The sequence below is a fragment of the Phyllobates terribilis genome, unplaced genomic scaffold (genome assembly GCF_046119375.1).
Source record: "Phyllobates terribilis strain yellow unplaced genomic scaffold, ASM4611937v1 Scaffold_9__5_contigs__length_417890890, whole genome shotgun sequence".
Classification (NCBI taxonomy): domain Eukaryota; kingdom Metazoa; phylum Chordata; class Amphibia; order Anura; family Dendrobatidae; genus Phyllobates; species Phyllobates terribilis.
Genome location: NW_027362769.1, coordinates 132,872,380 through 132,891,257, shown reverse-complemented (window position 1 = coordinate 132,891,257; position 18,878 = coordinate 132,872,380). Strand labels below are relative to the sequence as shown.

The 18,878-nt window shown below is 44.2% G+C and overlaps 1 protein-coding gene across 9 annotated transcripts in view; it reads right to left on the bottom strand.

Moving 5' to 3' along the window:
• The window catches only part of LOC141161754 (sodium channel protein type 2 subunit alpha-like), a 254,893-nt gene that overhangs the window by 44,677 nt on the left and 191,338 nt on the right, over nt 1-18,878 (bottom strand). For all 9 annotated transcript variants that reach the window (XM_073647029.1, XM_073647035.1, XM_073647030.1 and 6 more), the window contains exon 18: nt 2,503-2,626. In XM_073647029.1, the coding sequence (XP_073503130.1) occupies nt 2,503-2,626 (124 nt within the window). The remainder of the gene's footprint in view (nt 1-2,502; nt 2,627-18,878) is intronic.

Sequence of the window (18,878 nt, the reverse complement as noted above, 5' to 3'; positions counted from 1 at the left end):
CACTCGTTTTTCTTTACTTAGCTGATTTTTTTTTACCATAATACAAATTCTAACAGTTTATTCAGTAGGACTATCAGCTTTGTATCCCCCTGACTTCTGCACAATACAACTGATGGTCCCAATCCCATTTATAAGGCAAGGAATCCCACTTATTTAACCTGACAGGGCACACCTGTGAAGTGAAAACCATTTCCGGTGACTACCTCTTGAAGCTCATCAAGAGAATGCCAAGAGTGTGCAAAGCAGTCATCAAAGCAAAAGGTGGCTACTTTGAAGAACCTAGAATATAAGACATATTTTCAGTTGTTTCACACTTTTTTGTTAAGTATATAATTCCACATGTGTTAATTCATAGTTTTGATGCCTTCAGTGTGAATGTACAATTTTTATAGTCATGAAAATACAGAAAAATCTTTAAATGAGAAGGTGTGTCCAAACTTTTGATCTGTACTGTATATATATATATATATATATATATATATATATATATATATACATATATACACTGCTCAAAAAAATAAAGGGAACACTTAAACAGCAGAGTATAGCTCCAAGTAAATCAAACTTCTGTGAAATCAAACTGTCCACTTAGGAAGCAACACTGATTGACAATCAATTTCACATGCTGTTGTGCAAATGGAATAGACAATAGATGGAAATTATTGGCAATTATCAAGACACCCTCAATAAAGGAGTGGTTCTGCAGGTGGGGACCACAGACCACATCTCAGTACCAATGCTCTCTGGCTGATTTTTTGGTCACTTTTGAATGTTGGTTGTGCTTTCACACTCGTGGTAGCATGGGACAAACTCTACAACCCATAGAAGTTGCTCAGGTAGTGCAGCTCATCCAGGATGGCACATCAATGCGAGCTGTGGCAAGAAGGTTTGCTGTGTCTGTCAGCGTAGTGTCCAGAGGCTGGAGACACTACCAGGAGACAGGCCAGTATAGCAGGAGACGTGGAGGGGGCTGTAGGAGTGCAACAACCCAGCAGCAGGGCCGCTACCTCCGCCTTTGTGCAAGGAGGAACAGCAGGAGAACTGCCAGAGCCCTGCAAAATGACCTCCAGCAGGCCACAAATGTGCATGTGTCTGCACAAACGGTTAGAAACCGACTCCATGAGGGTGGTATGAGGGCCCGACGTCCACAGATGGGGGTTGTGCTCACAGCCCAACCCCATGCAGGACGCTTGGCATTTGCCACAGAACATCAGGATTGGCAAAGTCGCCACTGGCGCCCTGTGCTCTTCACAGATGAAAGCAGGTTCACACTGAGCACATGTGACAGACGTGACAGAGTCTGGAGACGCCGTGGAGAGCGATCTGCTGCCTGCAACATCCTTGACCATGACCGATTTGGCAGTGGGTCAGTAATGGTGTGGGGTGGCATTTCTTTGGAGGGCCGCACAGCCCTCCATGTGCTCGCCAGAGGTAGCCTGACTGCCATTAGGTACTGAGATGAGATCCTCAGACCCCTTGTGAGACCATATGCTGGTGCGGTTGGCCCTGGGTTCCTCCTAATGCAGGACAATGCCAGACCTCATGTGGCTGGAGTGTGTCAGCGGTTGCTGCAAGATGAAGGCATTGAAGCTATGAACTGGCCCGCCTGTTCCCCAGACCTGAATCCGATTGAGCACATCTGGGACATCATGTCTCGCTCCATCCACCAACGTCACGTTGCACCACAGATGGTCCAGGAGTTGGCGGATGCTTTAGTCCAGGTCTGGGAGGAGATCCCACAGGAGACCATCAGCAACCTCATCAGGAGCATGCCCAGGCGTTGTAGGGAGGTCATACAGGCACGTGGAGGCCACACACAATACTGAGCCACATTTTGACTTGTTTTAAGGACATTACATCAAAGTTGGATCAGCCTGTACTGTGTTTTTCCACTTTAATTTTGGGGGTGACTCCAAATCCAGGCCTCCATTGGTTAATAAATTTGATTTCCATTGATGACTTTTGTGTGATTTTGTTTTCAGCACATTCAACTTTGTACAGAACAAAGTATTCAAGGGGAATATTTCATTCATCCAGATCTAGGATGTGTTATTTGAGTGTTCCCTTTATTTTTTTGAGCAGTATATATATATATATATATATATATATATAAATATATACATATATAGCATTAAAAAAAAAGCAAAAATTACTGCAAAAATAAAGTTAGACGACATTACCCGACAGGCACAAATAGACATTAATTTAAGGCTTATAAATTTTAATGCTGGGAACTTTGTATTTCTTTCAGTCAGAATTTTACATCTTTAGATTTTTGTTTGCATTACTCAGTTATGTTCCTTAAGTTGTAATTGTTTTTTAAGCATCTCAGGGGGAAATATATAAAACACATGGAGGGCAATTATTATAGTTCTGTAATATACCTATTGAAATAGTAAACGGCTAATTGAAAGATTAATGTTTTGTGCTGTGAATAAATGCATAGAAAATGACAAAACTAAAAGCGTGGAGGACAATACTGTCCCAGCGTGAAGAAAATACCTTCTGTGAAGCAAGCATCTGGTTCCATGATTTCCTCTTGTTCTACTAAAGCTACGGGTTCCCCTTCCCCTGCTGGTCTGATATCAACAGTACTGCCTTCTGACGAGCTTGATAGGGTCAACTTCTGCAAAAGAAGTGATTAACAAGTAAGGTTAAAGACACATTTCCCCTTAAATTATAGCTCCTCTTAAAACTAAATTGTCATTAATCATCTGATTACTTGCAGTGAAGCCATATCGTGCAACAATTATTGACCCCGAGGGCTGCCATCTTGACTAACAGCCCTTGGACCACCATCTCTGGCAAGCATACTGCCACGGCACTGTGATAATGTCTTAGAGGGTACCTCAATGCTCAGTTTGTTAAAATCATGACTGTAGACATGCCATAAATGTCCGATAAATGTGGGTACAGCCTTTGGGATCTGCTCCTAGCTTGAGAATTAGGATCAAACGACCCCCTTCTTGCAGCAGTTGTGACGAAAGTTTGACTGAACAAGCCTGGCTTGCCATTTACTTCAAAGGGACTTCAAAAATTTGCTGAGCAAGCTGGCTCACTTTATTTCTGCACATATTGACACATATAGCATAAACACCTTCCGATAGAATATTACAAACCATGGTTTTTCTAAAGCTGGTCATGTCGTGACACATATCTCAAGATTTTTTGAACCAAGATGAAATGTAAATAAGGACACATCTGTATTTAGAAGAATTGATGTCAATTAATTTGTAGGACCCTGGCCATCGATCAATTAGCTCTTTGATTTAGGGGCAGAGTTCCACGCAATGACATAACTTGAGCCCCAATGCAGAATCTCCAACAGGACCCCGAACTATCATGGGACTTTAATTGAGTTGGTCTTCTCATAAGTGCCAAAGAGATCTTTTAGGTCCCTCTAATCTTTAGTGCTCGCGTGTGACTGCAACGCCTGCACCCACGATAGTTACACCTATGGTACCACTAGCACCATCTTGGGTATTTCAGTACTGTGATTGAACATAATATGTCACTAATAATATTTTAATGAAAAAAAGTTAGATTTGTTCTTATGATAAGAAAAAGCACCAACTAGAAGAGTGTAGAAAACCGATGGGTGTCATGAATAGAACTCATTCACATGTTACTAGTCTTAAATTGGGTCATCTCCTATTAGATATATGGATTAATGGTATTGTACCAGGCTTGCAGAGTAAAAGAATGTTTCAGATGATGAAAAACTGTGGACAATATTATCTTTCAGAGAGATTTGGATAATTTAGAATTTAATCAGATCAGTCAGGTTTAAAAAGTCACCGTTGTTTCAATAAAGTTAGGCTTCTTATATACTCTCCTTAGAAAAAAAAAATCTATTTTTTTATGAAAAATTGATTAAAAATTATGGTTACTACATATCTCCTTTCCTTGCAATTTGCTGTCCACAAGCAGAAAGCTTGTTATTTTTACTAATCACCCTAATTTTCAATGGTGGCTGAATAATTTTGATCACAACTGTACAATTGCAAACACAAGAAAATATACATCACTAGAGTAACACTATAAAATTAACCGAAAAATTAAGGGGAATTTGATTTAAGCATTTGGATCATCACTGCAAGATTATAGATGACGAGAAGGAAGCTACTTTATTACTATGGATGAATAAATCAGATAAAATTCAAATTTGTTTGTCTCTCCAGACCCCAGAGCATAATAAATGTAAGATGTAACAAATAAAAAAAATCCATATTCTCACCTTACCGCTTACCTCTCTGTCCGCTTTGCTCCTCGTCATCGTCACGAGTCCGGTCTTCACCGCATCTTCAGACCACCAGCACAAGTTCCCTGGCCTTTCGAATCTAGGGGGTTTTGCGCATGTGCACGGTAGGTCACGGCACATAGCATCATGACACTGTGACCTTTCATATGCTTGCACAGAATCCTCTCTGGCCTTATCAAAGTGAAATTACGGGGATTTCAGTGCCACCGGCAGCGATCTGAGTATATGGTAAGGACCGGATGGGTGACGGTGAGGAGCAGAGGAAACAGAGAGATGAGAAGAAGGATTGTTTTTATTTTTTTAACATTTTGATGGCCTTTAATGGCTAAGAGAATAGTGACCAGTAGCCATCATTTTGCTGAATCAGTGTGGAAACAAATTACAAATTTTGGCAAATGTGTAATTTTGTAAAATTCGAGTAGAATTTAATTCCACTCAAATTTATTTGCTCATCTCTATTCATTATTAATGCTGCCATACATGTGTAGTTTGGATCCAAATGATTTTCCACAAAGATGTACACGTGACTATCACTACAGAAGCCAGTGAGGATGTACAATTCGATATGGATGGCGATATCCCTGTGATCACACACAAGTGTTATCATGAGTAGAGATGAGCGTTGTTCTACTCGAACTGTTCGCCAATCTCAAATTCGAGCTGTTTTGGGCGGTGTTCGAGCTGGTCGGCGAACACGAACAATTTGAGAAAAATTCGGCTGTTCGAGGTTATGTTCGATAACTGTTCGTGCACCAAAATCATAACTGGATTTTTTCTCAGTAATGATGAAAATTAATGTTAATACGCAGTTTGAGTGTACAGCGGGGCGGGGGGAGGGGCAGGGGATGGATCTCTGCAGGAACAATGAAGATCTCCATTTTTTTTTCTCTTTCCCGCATTTGCAGTGGGGAGGTGCAATCTGTCAGCCTATCAGCAGCGCACACACGGAGCGAAGTGCTTTTTTTCACACAAGCAAGGGCATGTGTGATTGGCAGTGTATGTCACATGTCCTTGCCCTATAAGACCAAGCCATTTTCCCCGTCGCCACCATTTTCTCACTGCTGCAGCTGCGTGTTAGACGGCACCGCTGTTGCTGTGTGCGCTATACCTTGTTAATTTCAAGCCAATTTTCGCACAAATATACAGATAGCTTGGGAGTAGGGAATAGTTGTGATTGCAGTCCTTTTAAGGACTAGGTTACAGCATTTCCTACGACTTTTATCAGGGAGGTCTGTGCTCTTAAATAGATAGGTTGTGGGAGTAAAGACTAATTGTAATTGGAGTCCTTTTCAGGACTAGGTTACATGAGTTCCTATCAGTTTTTGCCAGGCAGGTCTGTGCCAGTGCTGTGCAAGTTTTTTTCACAGCATTTGGCTGAATCTAGCAAAGCTAATCCTTTTTGGCCTATTGCAGAGTGTGTTAGTCAGTGGAGTAGCCTATCTGTGTTGCAAGATATAACACCTGTGTATAGAATACCAATTTTTTTACTGCACCTAGTGAAGTAAAATCTTTTGGGCATAGCATCATTCTATTAGTCCATCTATACAGACCTCCATCAGGTTGCAAACTGAATATAATTTTTTTCTGCATCTAGCTCTGAAAAAATATTTGGGCTTCTAGCGGTGTGTGGGACTTGGTCTATTAGTCCATCTATACTGACCTCCATCAGGTTGCAAATTAAAAATAATTTTTTTCTGCATCTAGCTCTGAAAAAATATTTGGGCTTCTAGCGGTGTGTGGGACTTGGTCTATTAGTCCATCTATACTGACCTCCATCAGGTTGCAAATTAAAAATAATTTTTTTCTGCATCTAGCTCTGAAAAAATATTTGGGCTTCTAGCAGTGTGTGGGACTTGGTCTATTAGTCCATCTATACTGACCTACATCAGGTTGCAAATTAAAAATAATTTTTTTCTGCATCTAGCTCTGAAAAAATATTTTGGTTTCTAGCGGTGTGTGGGACTTGGTCTATTAGTCCATCTATACTGACCTACATCAGGTTGCAAATTAAAAATAATTTTTTTCTGCATCTAGCTCTGAAAAAATATTTGGGCTTCTAGCGGTGTGTGGGACTTGGTCTATTAGTCCATCTATACTGACCTCCATCAGGTTGCAAATTAAAAATAATTTTTTTCTGCATCTAGCTCTGAAAAAATATTTGGGCTTCTAGCAGTGTGTGGGACTTGGTCTATTAGTCCATCTATACTGACCTCCATCAGGTTGCAAATTAAAAATAATTTTTTTCTGCATCTAGCTCTGAAAAAATATTTGGGCTTCTAGCGGTGTGTGGGACTTGGTCTATTAGTCCATCTATACTGACCTACATCAGGTTGCAAATTAAAAATAATTTTTTTCTGCATCTAGCTCTGAAAAAATATTTGGGCTTCTAGCGGTGTGTGGGACTTGGTCTATTAGTCCATCTATACTGACCTCCATCAGGTTGCAAATTAAAAATAATTTTTTTCTGCATCTAGCTCTGAAAAAATATTTGGGCTTCTAGCAGTGTGTGGGACTTGGTCTATTAGTCCATCTATACTGACCTCCATCAGGTTGCAAATTAAAAATAATTTTTTTCTGCATCTAGCTCTGAAAAAATATTTGGGCTTCTAGCGGTGTGTGGGACTTGGTCTATTAGTCCATCTATACTGACCTCCATCAGGTTGCAAATTAAAAATAATTTTTTTCTGCATCTAGCTCTGAAAAAATATTTGGGCTTCTAGCAGTGTGTGGGACTTGGTCTATTAGTCCATCTATACTGACCTCCATCAGGTTGCAAATTAAAAATAATTTTTTTCTGCATCTAGCTCTGAAAAAATATTTGGGCTTCTAGCGGTGTGTGGGACTTGGTCTATTAGTCCATCTATACTGACCTCCATCAGGTTGCAAATTAAAAATAATTTTTTTCTGCATCTAGCTCTGAAAAAATATTTGGGCTTCTAGCAGTGTGTGGGACTTGGTCTATTAGTCCATCTATACTGACCTCCATCAGGTTGCAAATTAAAAATATTTTTTTTCTTCATTTAGCTCTGAAAAAATATTTGGGCTTCTAGCAGTGTGTGGGACTTGTTCTATTAGTCCTTCTATACTGACCTCCAGCAGGTTGCAAATTGAATATAATTTTTTTCTGCATCTAGCTCTGAAAAAATAGTTGGGCTTCTAGCGGTGTGTGGGACTTGGTCTATTAGTCCATCTATACTGACCTCCATCAGGTTGCAAATTAAAAATAATTTTTTTCTGCATCTAGCTCTGAAAAAATATTTGGGCTTCTAGCAGTGTGTGGGACTTGGTCTATTAGTCCATCTATACTGACCTCCATCAGGTTGCAAATTAAAAATAATTTTTTTCTTCATTTATCTCTGAAAAAATATTTGGGCTTCTAGCAGCGTGTGGGACTTGTTCTATTAGTCCATCTATACTGACCTCCATCAGGTTGCAAATTAAAAATAATTTTTTTCTGCATCTAGCTCTGAAAAAATATTTGGGCTTCTAGCAGTGTGTGGGACTTGGTCTATTAGTCCATCTATACTGACCTCCATCAGGTTGCAAATTAAAAATAATTTTTTTCTTCATTTATCTCTGAAAAAATATTTGGGCTTCTAGCAGCGTGTGGGACTTGTTCTATTAGTCCATTTATACTGACCTCCATCAGGTTGCAAATTGAATATAATTTTTTTCTGCATCTAGCTCTGAAAAAATATTTGGGCTTCTAGCGGTGTGTGGGACTTGGTCTATTAGTCCATCTATACTGACCTCCATCAGGTTGCAAATTAAAAATAATTTTTTTCTGCATCTAGCTCTGAAAAAATATTTGGGCTTCTAGCGGTGTGTGGGACTTGGTCTATTAGTCCATCTATACTGACCTCCATCAGGTTGCAAATTAAAAATAATTTTTTTCTGCATCTAACCCAGCCAATAGTTTTGGCCTAATACCACAGTTTGGCCACTCAGCTCTGCTCGGTTACCATCCATTGTTTTTTTGTGCAAACAACTCCAGAGTTGTGAATTAGTTAACCACCAAAATGAGTGGAAAAAGGCCTGCTGCTGGTGGAAAGGGGAATAGGCGTGTTGGGAAGGGGAAAAAAGGTTGTGTCCGTGGGGTAGGTGCAGAAGAAAGACCATCTTCCAGCCAAACTAAAATGTCTACTTCTTTTAGCGGACAATGTGATAAGATCCCTTTCTTACGGCCACGCCAATCGCTACAAATTCCAGATGAGGCACAAAAACAGCAGGTGCTTCAACGGATATCAAGTGCTCCTTTAAGTGGGCTCTCCTCCACATCAACTTCAACATCACAAATACTCCAGTCCTCAAAGGTGTCACCCAAATCGCACTTGCTTCCTCACAGCTCCCAAATCTCCAGCTGCCCGTCTGAGTATGAGGTAGAACAGATGGTTGAGTCTGCAGAGCTGTTTACTCATACTATAGCCTGGGAATCAGAGGTCGACTCCAGCGCTTCTGTGAATCCAGACGAGGAAATGATCTGCACTGATGCCCAGAATCTTTATGAGTCGGATCCAGGACCAGACGCAGAAGGTTCTGACCATAATGTAGACCCTCATTCCCAAACTGTAACTCCTGTTGGTGGAGACAATGAGGAAGACGATGATAAGACTCAAATACCTGATTGGAGCGACAACTTTAGTTTTTTGTCAGGGCAGGAACAGGTTGGCTCTGAGGACGACGGGTGTGATAACGCACAGGGTGATGATGATGAGGTCGGAGATCCCACTTACTGTCAACCCACAGTCAGCCAAGAGATGAGGTCAGCAGAGGAGGTGGAGGAAGATGCTAGTGACGACGAGGTCAGGTTGCGCCTTCCTGGACAGAGACGTAGTACTGGAAGCACGTCAACAACTGCATCCTCAAACACAACTCTGCCTCTCACCACAAGTCGTGGTGGCTCTTCAGGTCGCATGGGTGCAAAGCCTTGCATAGCCTGGGCATTTTTTCAGATCGATAAAGATGACCCAACTCGTGTTATCTGTAACATTTGTCAGCAAAAGCTAAGTAGAGGCCAAAAAATACATAGTTTGAGTACTTCATGCATGAACCGGCACATGGACATGAAGCATAAGTTGCAGTGGGAAGCTCAGTGTGCTACAATGCGGTCTAGCCGGCCGGGCCAACCACCGTCTGCCATATCTTGTGCATCCGCGGCCTCTTCATCCTCTGTGACTGGGGGGACAGCAGTCACACCTGTTTTGGGGCGCAGACCTGCCACCTCTTTACCCGCAACAGCCAGCGTGATTGGCAGGTCATCATTTTCTTTGGAGGTGGTAACACCAGCTGGTCTTGAGCGCTGTCCGACATCGATAGCACCACCTTTGGATCAAGGCAACCTAACATGTCTGCCTGCATCTTCCTCACAGACCGGCAGTTTGCCGGGGACACCCTTATCAACCCCGTCTAAGCACAATAGCCAGCCCTCGGTCCCTCAGATGTGGACAAGTAAAAGACCATTTCCTCCTAGCCATGAGAAAGCTAAGAGGTTGAATTTCACCATCTGCAAGCTCTTGGCTACAGAAATGCTGCCTTTCCGCCTGGTGGACACAGAGGATTTTCGAGACCTTATGTCCGTCGCAGTGCCCCAGTACCAGATGCCCAGTCGGCACTACTTCTCAAAGAAAGGTGTGCCTGCGCTCCACCAGCATGTCGCACACAACATCACCGCTTCTTTGAGAAACTCTGTGTGTGACAGGGTGCATTTCACCACAGACACTTGGACGAGTAGGCATGGACAGGGGCGTTACATGTCGCTGACTGGGCACTGGGTAACTATGGTGACAGCGGGACAAGGGGCTGCTGTCCAAGTCTTGCCGTCCCCACGAGTTGTGCGTCAATCCTCTTTATGTCAAAGTTCCACCACTGCTTCTGCCTCCTCAACCTCCTCTCGGTCTTCCACCTGCACCCAAAGCCTGTCTGGTCATGCCACAAGCTTTCTAACTGCGCAGAAGGGATCCTGCACACCTCCTTACTATGCTGGCAGTAGGGCTCAACGTCATCAGGCGGTTTTTACATTGAAATGTCTGGGAAATGTGAGTCACACAGCTGAGGAGTTGTGGTCAGCTCTGGAGAACCAATTTCATGAATGGTTGTCTCCACTGGACCTGAAACCAGGGAAGGCCGTGTGCGACAATGCTGCAAACCTGGGTGCGGCCCTTCGCCGGGGCAATGTCACACACGTGCCTTGTATGGCTCACGTGTTGTACCTGGTTGTCCAGCAATTTTTAGCCCACTATCCCAGACTAGATGGCCTTCTGCAGAGGGCACGGTCGCTGTGTGCTCACTTCCGCCGTTCGCATCCCGCAGCTCAGCGACTTACATCTCTACAGAAGTCGTTGGGCCTGCCACTTCACCGGCTAAAATGCGATGTGCCTACCCGGTGGAATTCAACTCTGCACATGTTGCAGCGACTGTGGCAGCACCGACAAGCCCTGGTGCAATACGTTCTGACGTATAGCCTGGGCCAACGAGATTCAGAGGTGGGGCAAATCACGCTGGAGGAGTGGTCTCAGATCAGGGACCTATGCACCCTTCTGCACAGTTTTGAAATGGCGACGAAGATGTTTAGTGCTGACGATGCCATTATCAGCATGACTATTCCGGTGATTTACATGCTGGAGCACATGTTAAACAGAATTCGGAGTCAGGTGGTGGCACAAGAGGAGGTGGAGGAAGTAGAGGAGGAGGAGTTGTATGCGGAAGGGCTAACATCTGCAAGGTCCAGACGGTCGGCAGCACCAAGGCGGCAGGCATGTGAGGGTGGGGGAGATGGTTTTACCAGGGCGCATGGTAGCAGCCAAACTAGTGAGGAAGGTGCAGGAGCCCAGGAAGAAGTGGAGGACGAACTGATGGAAGACTCATCAGATGAGGGAGACCTTGATCACATTTCTGTTGTGCGAGGTTGGGGGGAGAGGACAGAGGAAGGAAGCATGATTGTTACCTCGCCACCAACACAACAGGGACTTGGTGCTCCTGGATGCGCAACACACATGAGTGCCTTCTTGCTGCACTACCTGCAACATGACCCTCGAATTGTGAGAATTAGAAATAATCCTGACTACTGGGTTGCCACACTGTTAGATCCCCGGTACAAAAGTAAATTTGCAGAAATTATTCCTGCCATAGAAAGGGATGCACGCATGCAGGAGTATCAGCAGAGACTGTTGCAGAATCTTACATGTGCTTTTCCACAAAATACCAGTGGTGCACGTAGTGAATCTCACAGTTCCAACTTGCCAACCGTGGGACCGTCAAGTGTTCAGCACTCAAACCGTGACAGAACCACAGTATCTGCTGGTAACATCAATTTTGCGGAATCATTTCACCACTTTTTTAGCCCATCCTTTGCAAGGCCACAGGAGACAAGAAGTCTGACACATAGTCAACGCCTAGAGACGATGGTACAGGAGTATCTCCAAGTAAACATTGAAGCCACGACTGTGTCACTGGACCCTTGCTCTTTTTGGGCTTCCAATCTGGATAAATGGCCGGAGCTAGCCACTTACGCCTTGGAGATCTTGTCATGCCCCGCAGCCAGCGTTCTGTCTGAACGTGTGTTCAGCGCTGCTGGTGGTGTGCTGACAGATAAGCGCACGCGGCTCTCCACTGATAATGTAGACAGACTCACGTTCATAAAGATGAACAAATCATGGATCCGAAACGACTTTTCTACCCCTGTGTCATCCTGGGGAGAGTAAAAGCTTGATGATTGGTTAAAATCACCCTACCAACCGTTTTAAGCTTTCAAATTACTAATCATGTTTATCTGTATCTTGACTGGAAAATAATTTGGGCTTTGTAGCAGTGTGCAGCACTGATCCTATTAGGCCATCTATACTAAAGCTTCACCAGATTTAAAATTAAAAATAATTTTTAGCTGCATCTAGCCCGGAAAATAATTTTGGGGGTCCGAGATGCGCAAGGCACATAAGTGCCTTCTTGCTGCACTACCTGCAGCATGACCCTCATATTGTCAGAATTCGAAGTAATCATGACTACTGGGTTGCCACACTCTTAGATCCCCCAAACTTTTCGATCAACCTTTTCATTTTAATAAAGACCAAAAAAATGGTCATTTTTGAAATTATAAGCATTAGCAGGTTGTTAGAAACAGTTTTCAACTCAAAACTTTATTCTAGGTGATGTTACATTTTCACATAGGACCCCTTGTTCGAAAGGAGCTTCTGAACTCTCTCGTCCATTGAATTTGTCAGGTTTTGGATGGTTTCTGCTTCAATTGTTTTGCATGAGGACAGAATACCCTCCCAGAGCTGTTGATTAGATGTGAACTGCCTCCCGCCATCATAGACACTCCTTTTAATGATGCTCCAAAGGTTCTGAATGGGGTAGAGGTCAGGGGAGCATGGGGGTCACACCATAAGTTTGTCCCCTTTTATGCCCATATCAGCCAGAGATGCAGATGTTTTATGTGCAGCATGAGATGGTGCATTATCATGCAGAAAAATGATCTTGCTGTGAAATACACGGTTCTTCTTCTTGAACCATGGCAGGAAGTGCTGTTTGAGAAAATCCACATACATTATGGAGTTCATCTTTAGCGCCTTCAGGGATCCTAAAGGGGCCGACAATCTCTCTCCCCATGATTCCAGCCCAAAACATTACTCCACCTCCTCCTTGTTGGCGCTGTAGCCGTGTTTGCGTGGGGTGTCCATCAACCAGCCATCCTCCACTCCATCCATCTGGACCATCGAGCGCTGCACGGCACTCATCCGTGAACAAAACAGTTTTGAAATCAGTCTTCATGTAATGTTTGGCCCACTGGAGCCGTTTCTGCTTGTGTGAAGTGGATAGAGGAGGTCGAAAGGATGGCGCATGCACAGCTGCAAACCTCTGAAGGACCCTGCATCTTGTTGTTCGGGGGACGTTGGAGGCACAAGCAGCTTCAAAAACTTGTCTGCTGCTATGACAAGGCTTTTTTGCCGCTGCTCTTTCAACCTGACGTAATTGCCTGTAGGAAAGAGTCCTCAATTTGCCCTTATCAGCACGCACACGTGTGTACTGTGAATCAGCTACATACTTCTTGATTGCCAAGACACTTCATCCTGATCATCGCACAATGTTGATTGTAGTCATGCCTTGACCTAAACACTCCACAATTTGTTGCTTCTCAGCAGCCGACACATCCTTTTTCTTTCCCATTTTGGCAGAAAATGTAGGCTGCTTAATAATGTGAGAGAGCCTTCTTAAGTAGTCTTGCCTTTCATTGGACACACCTGCCAAACTAATTAGCACAGGTGTCTGCAATTGCTTACAGTGATATAAAGAGCCCTGACACACATCACCATCAATGAGTTTAACTGACAAACAAACAAATTCTTCCCTTATCACTCCTAAACACTTTTTGTATAATAATTTGGAACGCAGTGTACATGTGCTTTTCCACAAAACACCAGTGGTTCACGTAGTGAATCTTACAGTTCTAACTTGCCAACCGTGGTCTGTATGGAGTTGTTCAATAAAGGGCCCAAAATTAAGATAACATAGATGGGAGAGGTCTCTATGAATAGGAATTCCTAAGTATTTGATACCCTGTGAGGGCCAGGCAAAGGGAAAGTTGGACTGGATGGAATCCTATATGGATTTGGGGAGGGAGACATCGAGGGCCTCAGACTTCGCTGCATTGATTTTAAAATTTTACCATGTAACAAAGTGATCTATTTCAGCCATAACAGCATGGATGGATATATGTGATTGAGTGATATATACTAGGACATCATCAGCAAATAGAGAGCACTTGTACTCGGTGCCTCCCACCTCAATCCACCTAATATTGGGGTTATGGCGAATTGATGAGAGCAGGTGCTCCGTCACTAGGATGTATAAGAGAGGGGACAGAGGACATCACTGCCTTGTCCCATTGGTGATTGTGAAAGGTGATGAAAATGTTCTGACGCACCCCCTGGGCCTTGGGACACCCAGAGCCGGACCCTTTTTGGTGGATGCTGGTGGTTGTAGTCTTCGTGGCGGCGACCCAGTTCCGTGGCTCAGGGCGGTCAAACCAGTGGCGGAACTATTTATGTGGTTTTCATGTTTAAATGTCCGACTACGCCACCCGTGGATTGCGGTCAGAGTGAACCGCCGCTACAGGGCAGACCACTGAGGCTGGTGTTGTGGGTGCAGCAGAGCGTAGCATAACTCCCCACGGGAGGAGTATAGCCTCAGGGCAGTGTATGCGGAGGATGGGGGTGATGGTGCAGGGCAGCAGCAGTAACGACACGGAGTCAGTGATGCAGTTCAGGGCCTTTACTCACAGTTCTTATTATCCAGACCACGTCTGCAGGTAACGGCTGCCCACGTCGTACTGTGCTCACCAGGTGAGGGGCTCAGACAACTCCCAGATAACTTTGGAGCACTTCACAGGACCCCCTTTGTGTGTCCTTTGTCTGGCCTTTCTTACCAACACTTCTGTCCGGCTGCCTCGGGCCTCCTCTTGGTAAACTTGGCGCCAGTTTCCCTGACCCTATGTGGTGCCTTCCTAGTGGGTGTAGCGAGGGGCTGCGCCACATAAAATGTCAGAGCCTCCGGTTTCTAGCTGAGGGTCGTTTCCTGCCTCCACTAGTTCGGGGACCGGTCTCCCCCTTTGGCCTGACCCCTCCACGCAGGTGGATTCGGGCGTGCGGTGGCGACTCGCCCGTCCGCACCCCTGGGATCCCTTCATTCCTCGTTCCTGGAGCCTTCTCCGCTCCTCTTCCTTCCTTCTCCCTCTTCCAGGCCTGGGCCTCTGTTACTAGGCCCGCCTCCGGAGCAGAGCTCATGCAGAGCCCCTGCTCCCTGCCACTTCTGCTCAGACTTCTCTGCACTGAACTAAGATGGTGCCCACCTTTTATACTCCCTTCTCAATGCACCCAGGAACTGCTTCCTCCCTGCTCCTGCACTACAGGGTTCCCCTTCCTCAGTGTTCCCTCCCCCCACTCCAGCCAGGGACAGGGACTGTCGTGCCCATCTCAGGGGCATATTGGTCGCCCTGCCCCACGGCAATGTGGTGTAATGCATGCAGGTGTCGGGTCCTGATCCACACTCCATCCTTACCTGAGAGTGAGATATCACACCTCTGGGTGAGGTGCAATACGTCTTTAGCAACCGAGCCCTCAGGGTGCTACAGTTCCATTTATCTTCAGCCTAGGTGACGTATTGCGATACAGGGCCGTGATTTTGGCTATAAAAGGGTCCCCTAGACCCCTACCCCAAGCTTTTTAAGAGAATCATATATGGCGTGCCAGGAGACTCTATGGAATGCTTTCTCAGCATCCAACGAGAGTATCTAATTACAAATTTTTAACTGCATCTAGCCCAGGAAATACTTTGTGCCTAGTAGCAGTGTCTGCTAGTAAGCGGATTATCCCGGCTGTTAAGCAAGCTGCACCACCTGTAGTTTAGACACTTAATTTTTTCAAAGGAAATGCTTCGAGACCATGGGATACTTAGTGAAGAGCATCAGGAGGCACCCCAAGGCATAGGGGCTGGGACTGGCAGTAGGATGCCTTGCGGTGGACAGCCGAGCTCGATCCTTATAAAAGCTTTTTAACTGCAGCAGCTTTAGTGGACGCTACTGGAGCTGGAATTACCGCGGCTGCTGGCATGAGACTTGCCCTCCAATAGATCCTTGTAAATGGATTTAAAGTGTATTCATTCAAATTAGAGAGACAATTTAAATTAAAAAGCTTAGAGCTGCCTCAACCACAGGGGGGCTCGCTCGACCCACCAGCGGACAGGCACCAGTATTGAGAGAGGGGGGCTGGCCGTCAGGGTTCACCGCGGCTCTGGCACAAACCCGGCGACACGGAGGTGGCACGGGCAGGAGCGGACTGGCCGTGTCGGCTTCTCACTTTTTGGATTTTAGAAGGGCATGACATGCCTATATCTGTGTCTCCCCCTCCTTTTACTCCTCCACCTCTTTTATTTTCGCATGACTATATGTACTTGTCACTTTTCCATGTGTTAGTTATGTCTTCTGAGCAGTTTGTCAGCTTTTGGACACCTTTGAAGGTGTTTTCTATGTGTTTCTATGTGTTTTTGTTTGCCTGCCATTGGTTTTAACGGTGTTCGAAGGTGTTCGACGAACAGTTCGACGAACAGTTCGGCGAACACACGGGTGTTCGACGAACCGAACCGAACTCGAACACTACGGGGGTGGCTCAACACTAATCATGAGATCACCGGAACATCACAGCTGCAGATCTAGGCTTGTATTTATAAGCATTGGTAACTCAGCATAGAAGTTTTTCCCATTTTTATGCACTGAGGGGCATTTTCTGTATCACATTTAATAATTCTTATTTTCAGATGACTCTGCTCTACCGAGAACACTTCAGCATTCTAATTTTGGCAAACAGCTGCAGCGTTTTCTGGCCTCTGACTGTTCGGAGATTAGACTACTAACGTACGGATGATGTTTTATTTTCTTCTAGAGTCTCTTCTTTATTCCTTGCCTGTATATGAGGACATATTACTTGGCAGTCATTGATGATTCAGATTTCCTATTGTCTTGTCTTTAAAGTGGACCTGTCACCAGGTCAAAGTGGCCAATTTTTGCTCTTATTTTGTTTCCTGCTGCTCTCATGAGTAAGTCATTTTTTGTATTTCAGAAAACCACAAATCACAATGTGGCTGCCTGCAGATTGGCTGGGGCTACATAGCCTATGCTTTATATTGAATTTATACCCCACTCTGTGTGCACCCTCAGACAGGAGCTGCGTGCTCCTATCTGCTAGGCTGCACAATATTTGGGAATTTATTAAGCAATCGGTGGGGGTCCCTTGATCTGGTCCCACACCAATTTGCAGGCAATTAAATATGCAAAAGTATGTTTAAAGTTTAGGTACTCTAAGAGCTGAAGGAATATTTTTCATTTTGCCTCTCCAAATGTTAACACATTGGACCTGATTCATTAAGCTGTTCGGAATTTGGGGGTAAAACACCTTAATAAATCAGAAGTTGCTCAAAAATATTGTGACATTTGGCATTTACATGCCAGTCTCCACCAGCTATACCAATATGGGTGTAGCACGGATGGGACGTAGCTACGCAAGCCCATCAAATTCATAAAAAGTTACGCCAGTTGTGCAACTTACTACAGAAATGTACTTCAGTCCCCAGCTGCTATACATTTCCAGTGTCGCAAGTGAGCTAACAGATGTGCCTAATTCATTAACTATTGTTGAATAAAGTACTTCAGAAAGCTTATCCACTAAGACTAGCACTCACAACACCAATCTTAATGAATCAACCCTTTGGTTTTTAGGTGCCATTTTGGGATACTTCATAGTGTAATTGTTTTATAGTGGGAGAAAAGCCTCTATATACAATGGCAGCCATGGTCTAGTGCAGGTCATCAAGTCATCTACCATGTTTGAAATTGTTCCTGTGAAGGCCCAATTGGCTGCTAGTGCATTTTATTAGAAGTATTCCAGTGTGTTATGTAATCAACCAAGGGATAGCTTGTTTAAGTCCCCCTAATGGGACTAAAAGTGTTATGGACCTTAAAAATGTACCGCATGGTGAACAAAAAAAATTATGTACCCAGAGATGCCATTAGAGTGTAACAAATAAGACCAATTAAGGGGAAGTTATCATCACAAAATAACCAGAGCTGTTAGGGAAATTATAACATCAGTAAAATAACATAAGTTTAAGTCTGCCATTCACATGATTGATTCTACACAAAGGACATAACCTCTTTGCACTCTTATTACATGAACTCAGAACCAAGGGTGGTTTCCCGGAAGCCTACAGAGAGTGTAATTCCTGACATCTCAGCCTGGTGGGTCCGAGCTTCAAAGTTGAGCAGATAGTCCTTTGTGGCCAAGCTGGACAATTCCTATTTACCGTAGTGAGAGGGGTGGTTGGAAAGAACACAGTATTTAATATGCAAGGTGCTCACTAATGATGAGTGAGCATGCTCGCAACTACTCGGTACTCACCGGAGCATCTCACTGCTCGAGATGCTCGGTGCTCGGTGAGTTTTTTCTGAATGCTCGGGCGGGAGCTCAAGTCCACGCCCCACATGTTTGGCGCTGTTTAGACAGTGACTTAACATGTGGAGATTGCCTGCCAGTCACTGTAATGCCGCAGCCATGTTAATTGTGGCATTACAGTGATTGGTTGGCCGCATAGAATCATCGGGTCTATATAAGACCCGGTGACCCTATGCTTGTCACAGTCTACCCTTCAGAGAGGCAGAGTAGGGAGAGCTGCAGCTGAGTGAGGGAGAGAATTGGTGGTTGATTTAGTCAGGTATTCCACAGCAATATACAGTGGGGAAAATAAGTATTTGATCCCTTGCTGTTTTTGTAAGTTTGCCCAGTGACAAAGACATGAACAGTCTATAATTTTAAGGGTAGGTTAATTTTAACATTGAGAGATAGAATATCCCAAAATAAAATCAAGAAAATCACATTGTATAAATTAGATACATTTTTTTGCATTTTGCAGTGAGAAATAAGTATTTGATCCCCTACAAACCATTATGAGTTCTGGCTCCCACAGACCAGTTAGACGCTCCTAATCAACTCGTTACCTGCATTAAAGATAGCTGTCTTACATAGTCACCTGTATAAAAGACTACTGTCCACAGACTCAATTAATCAGACTCTAA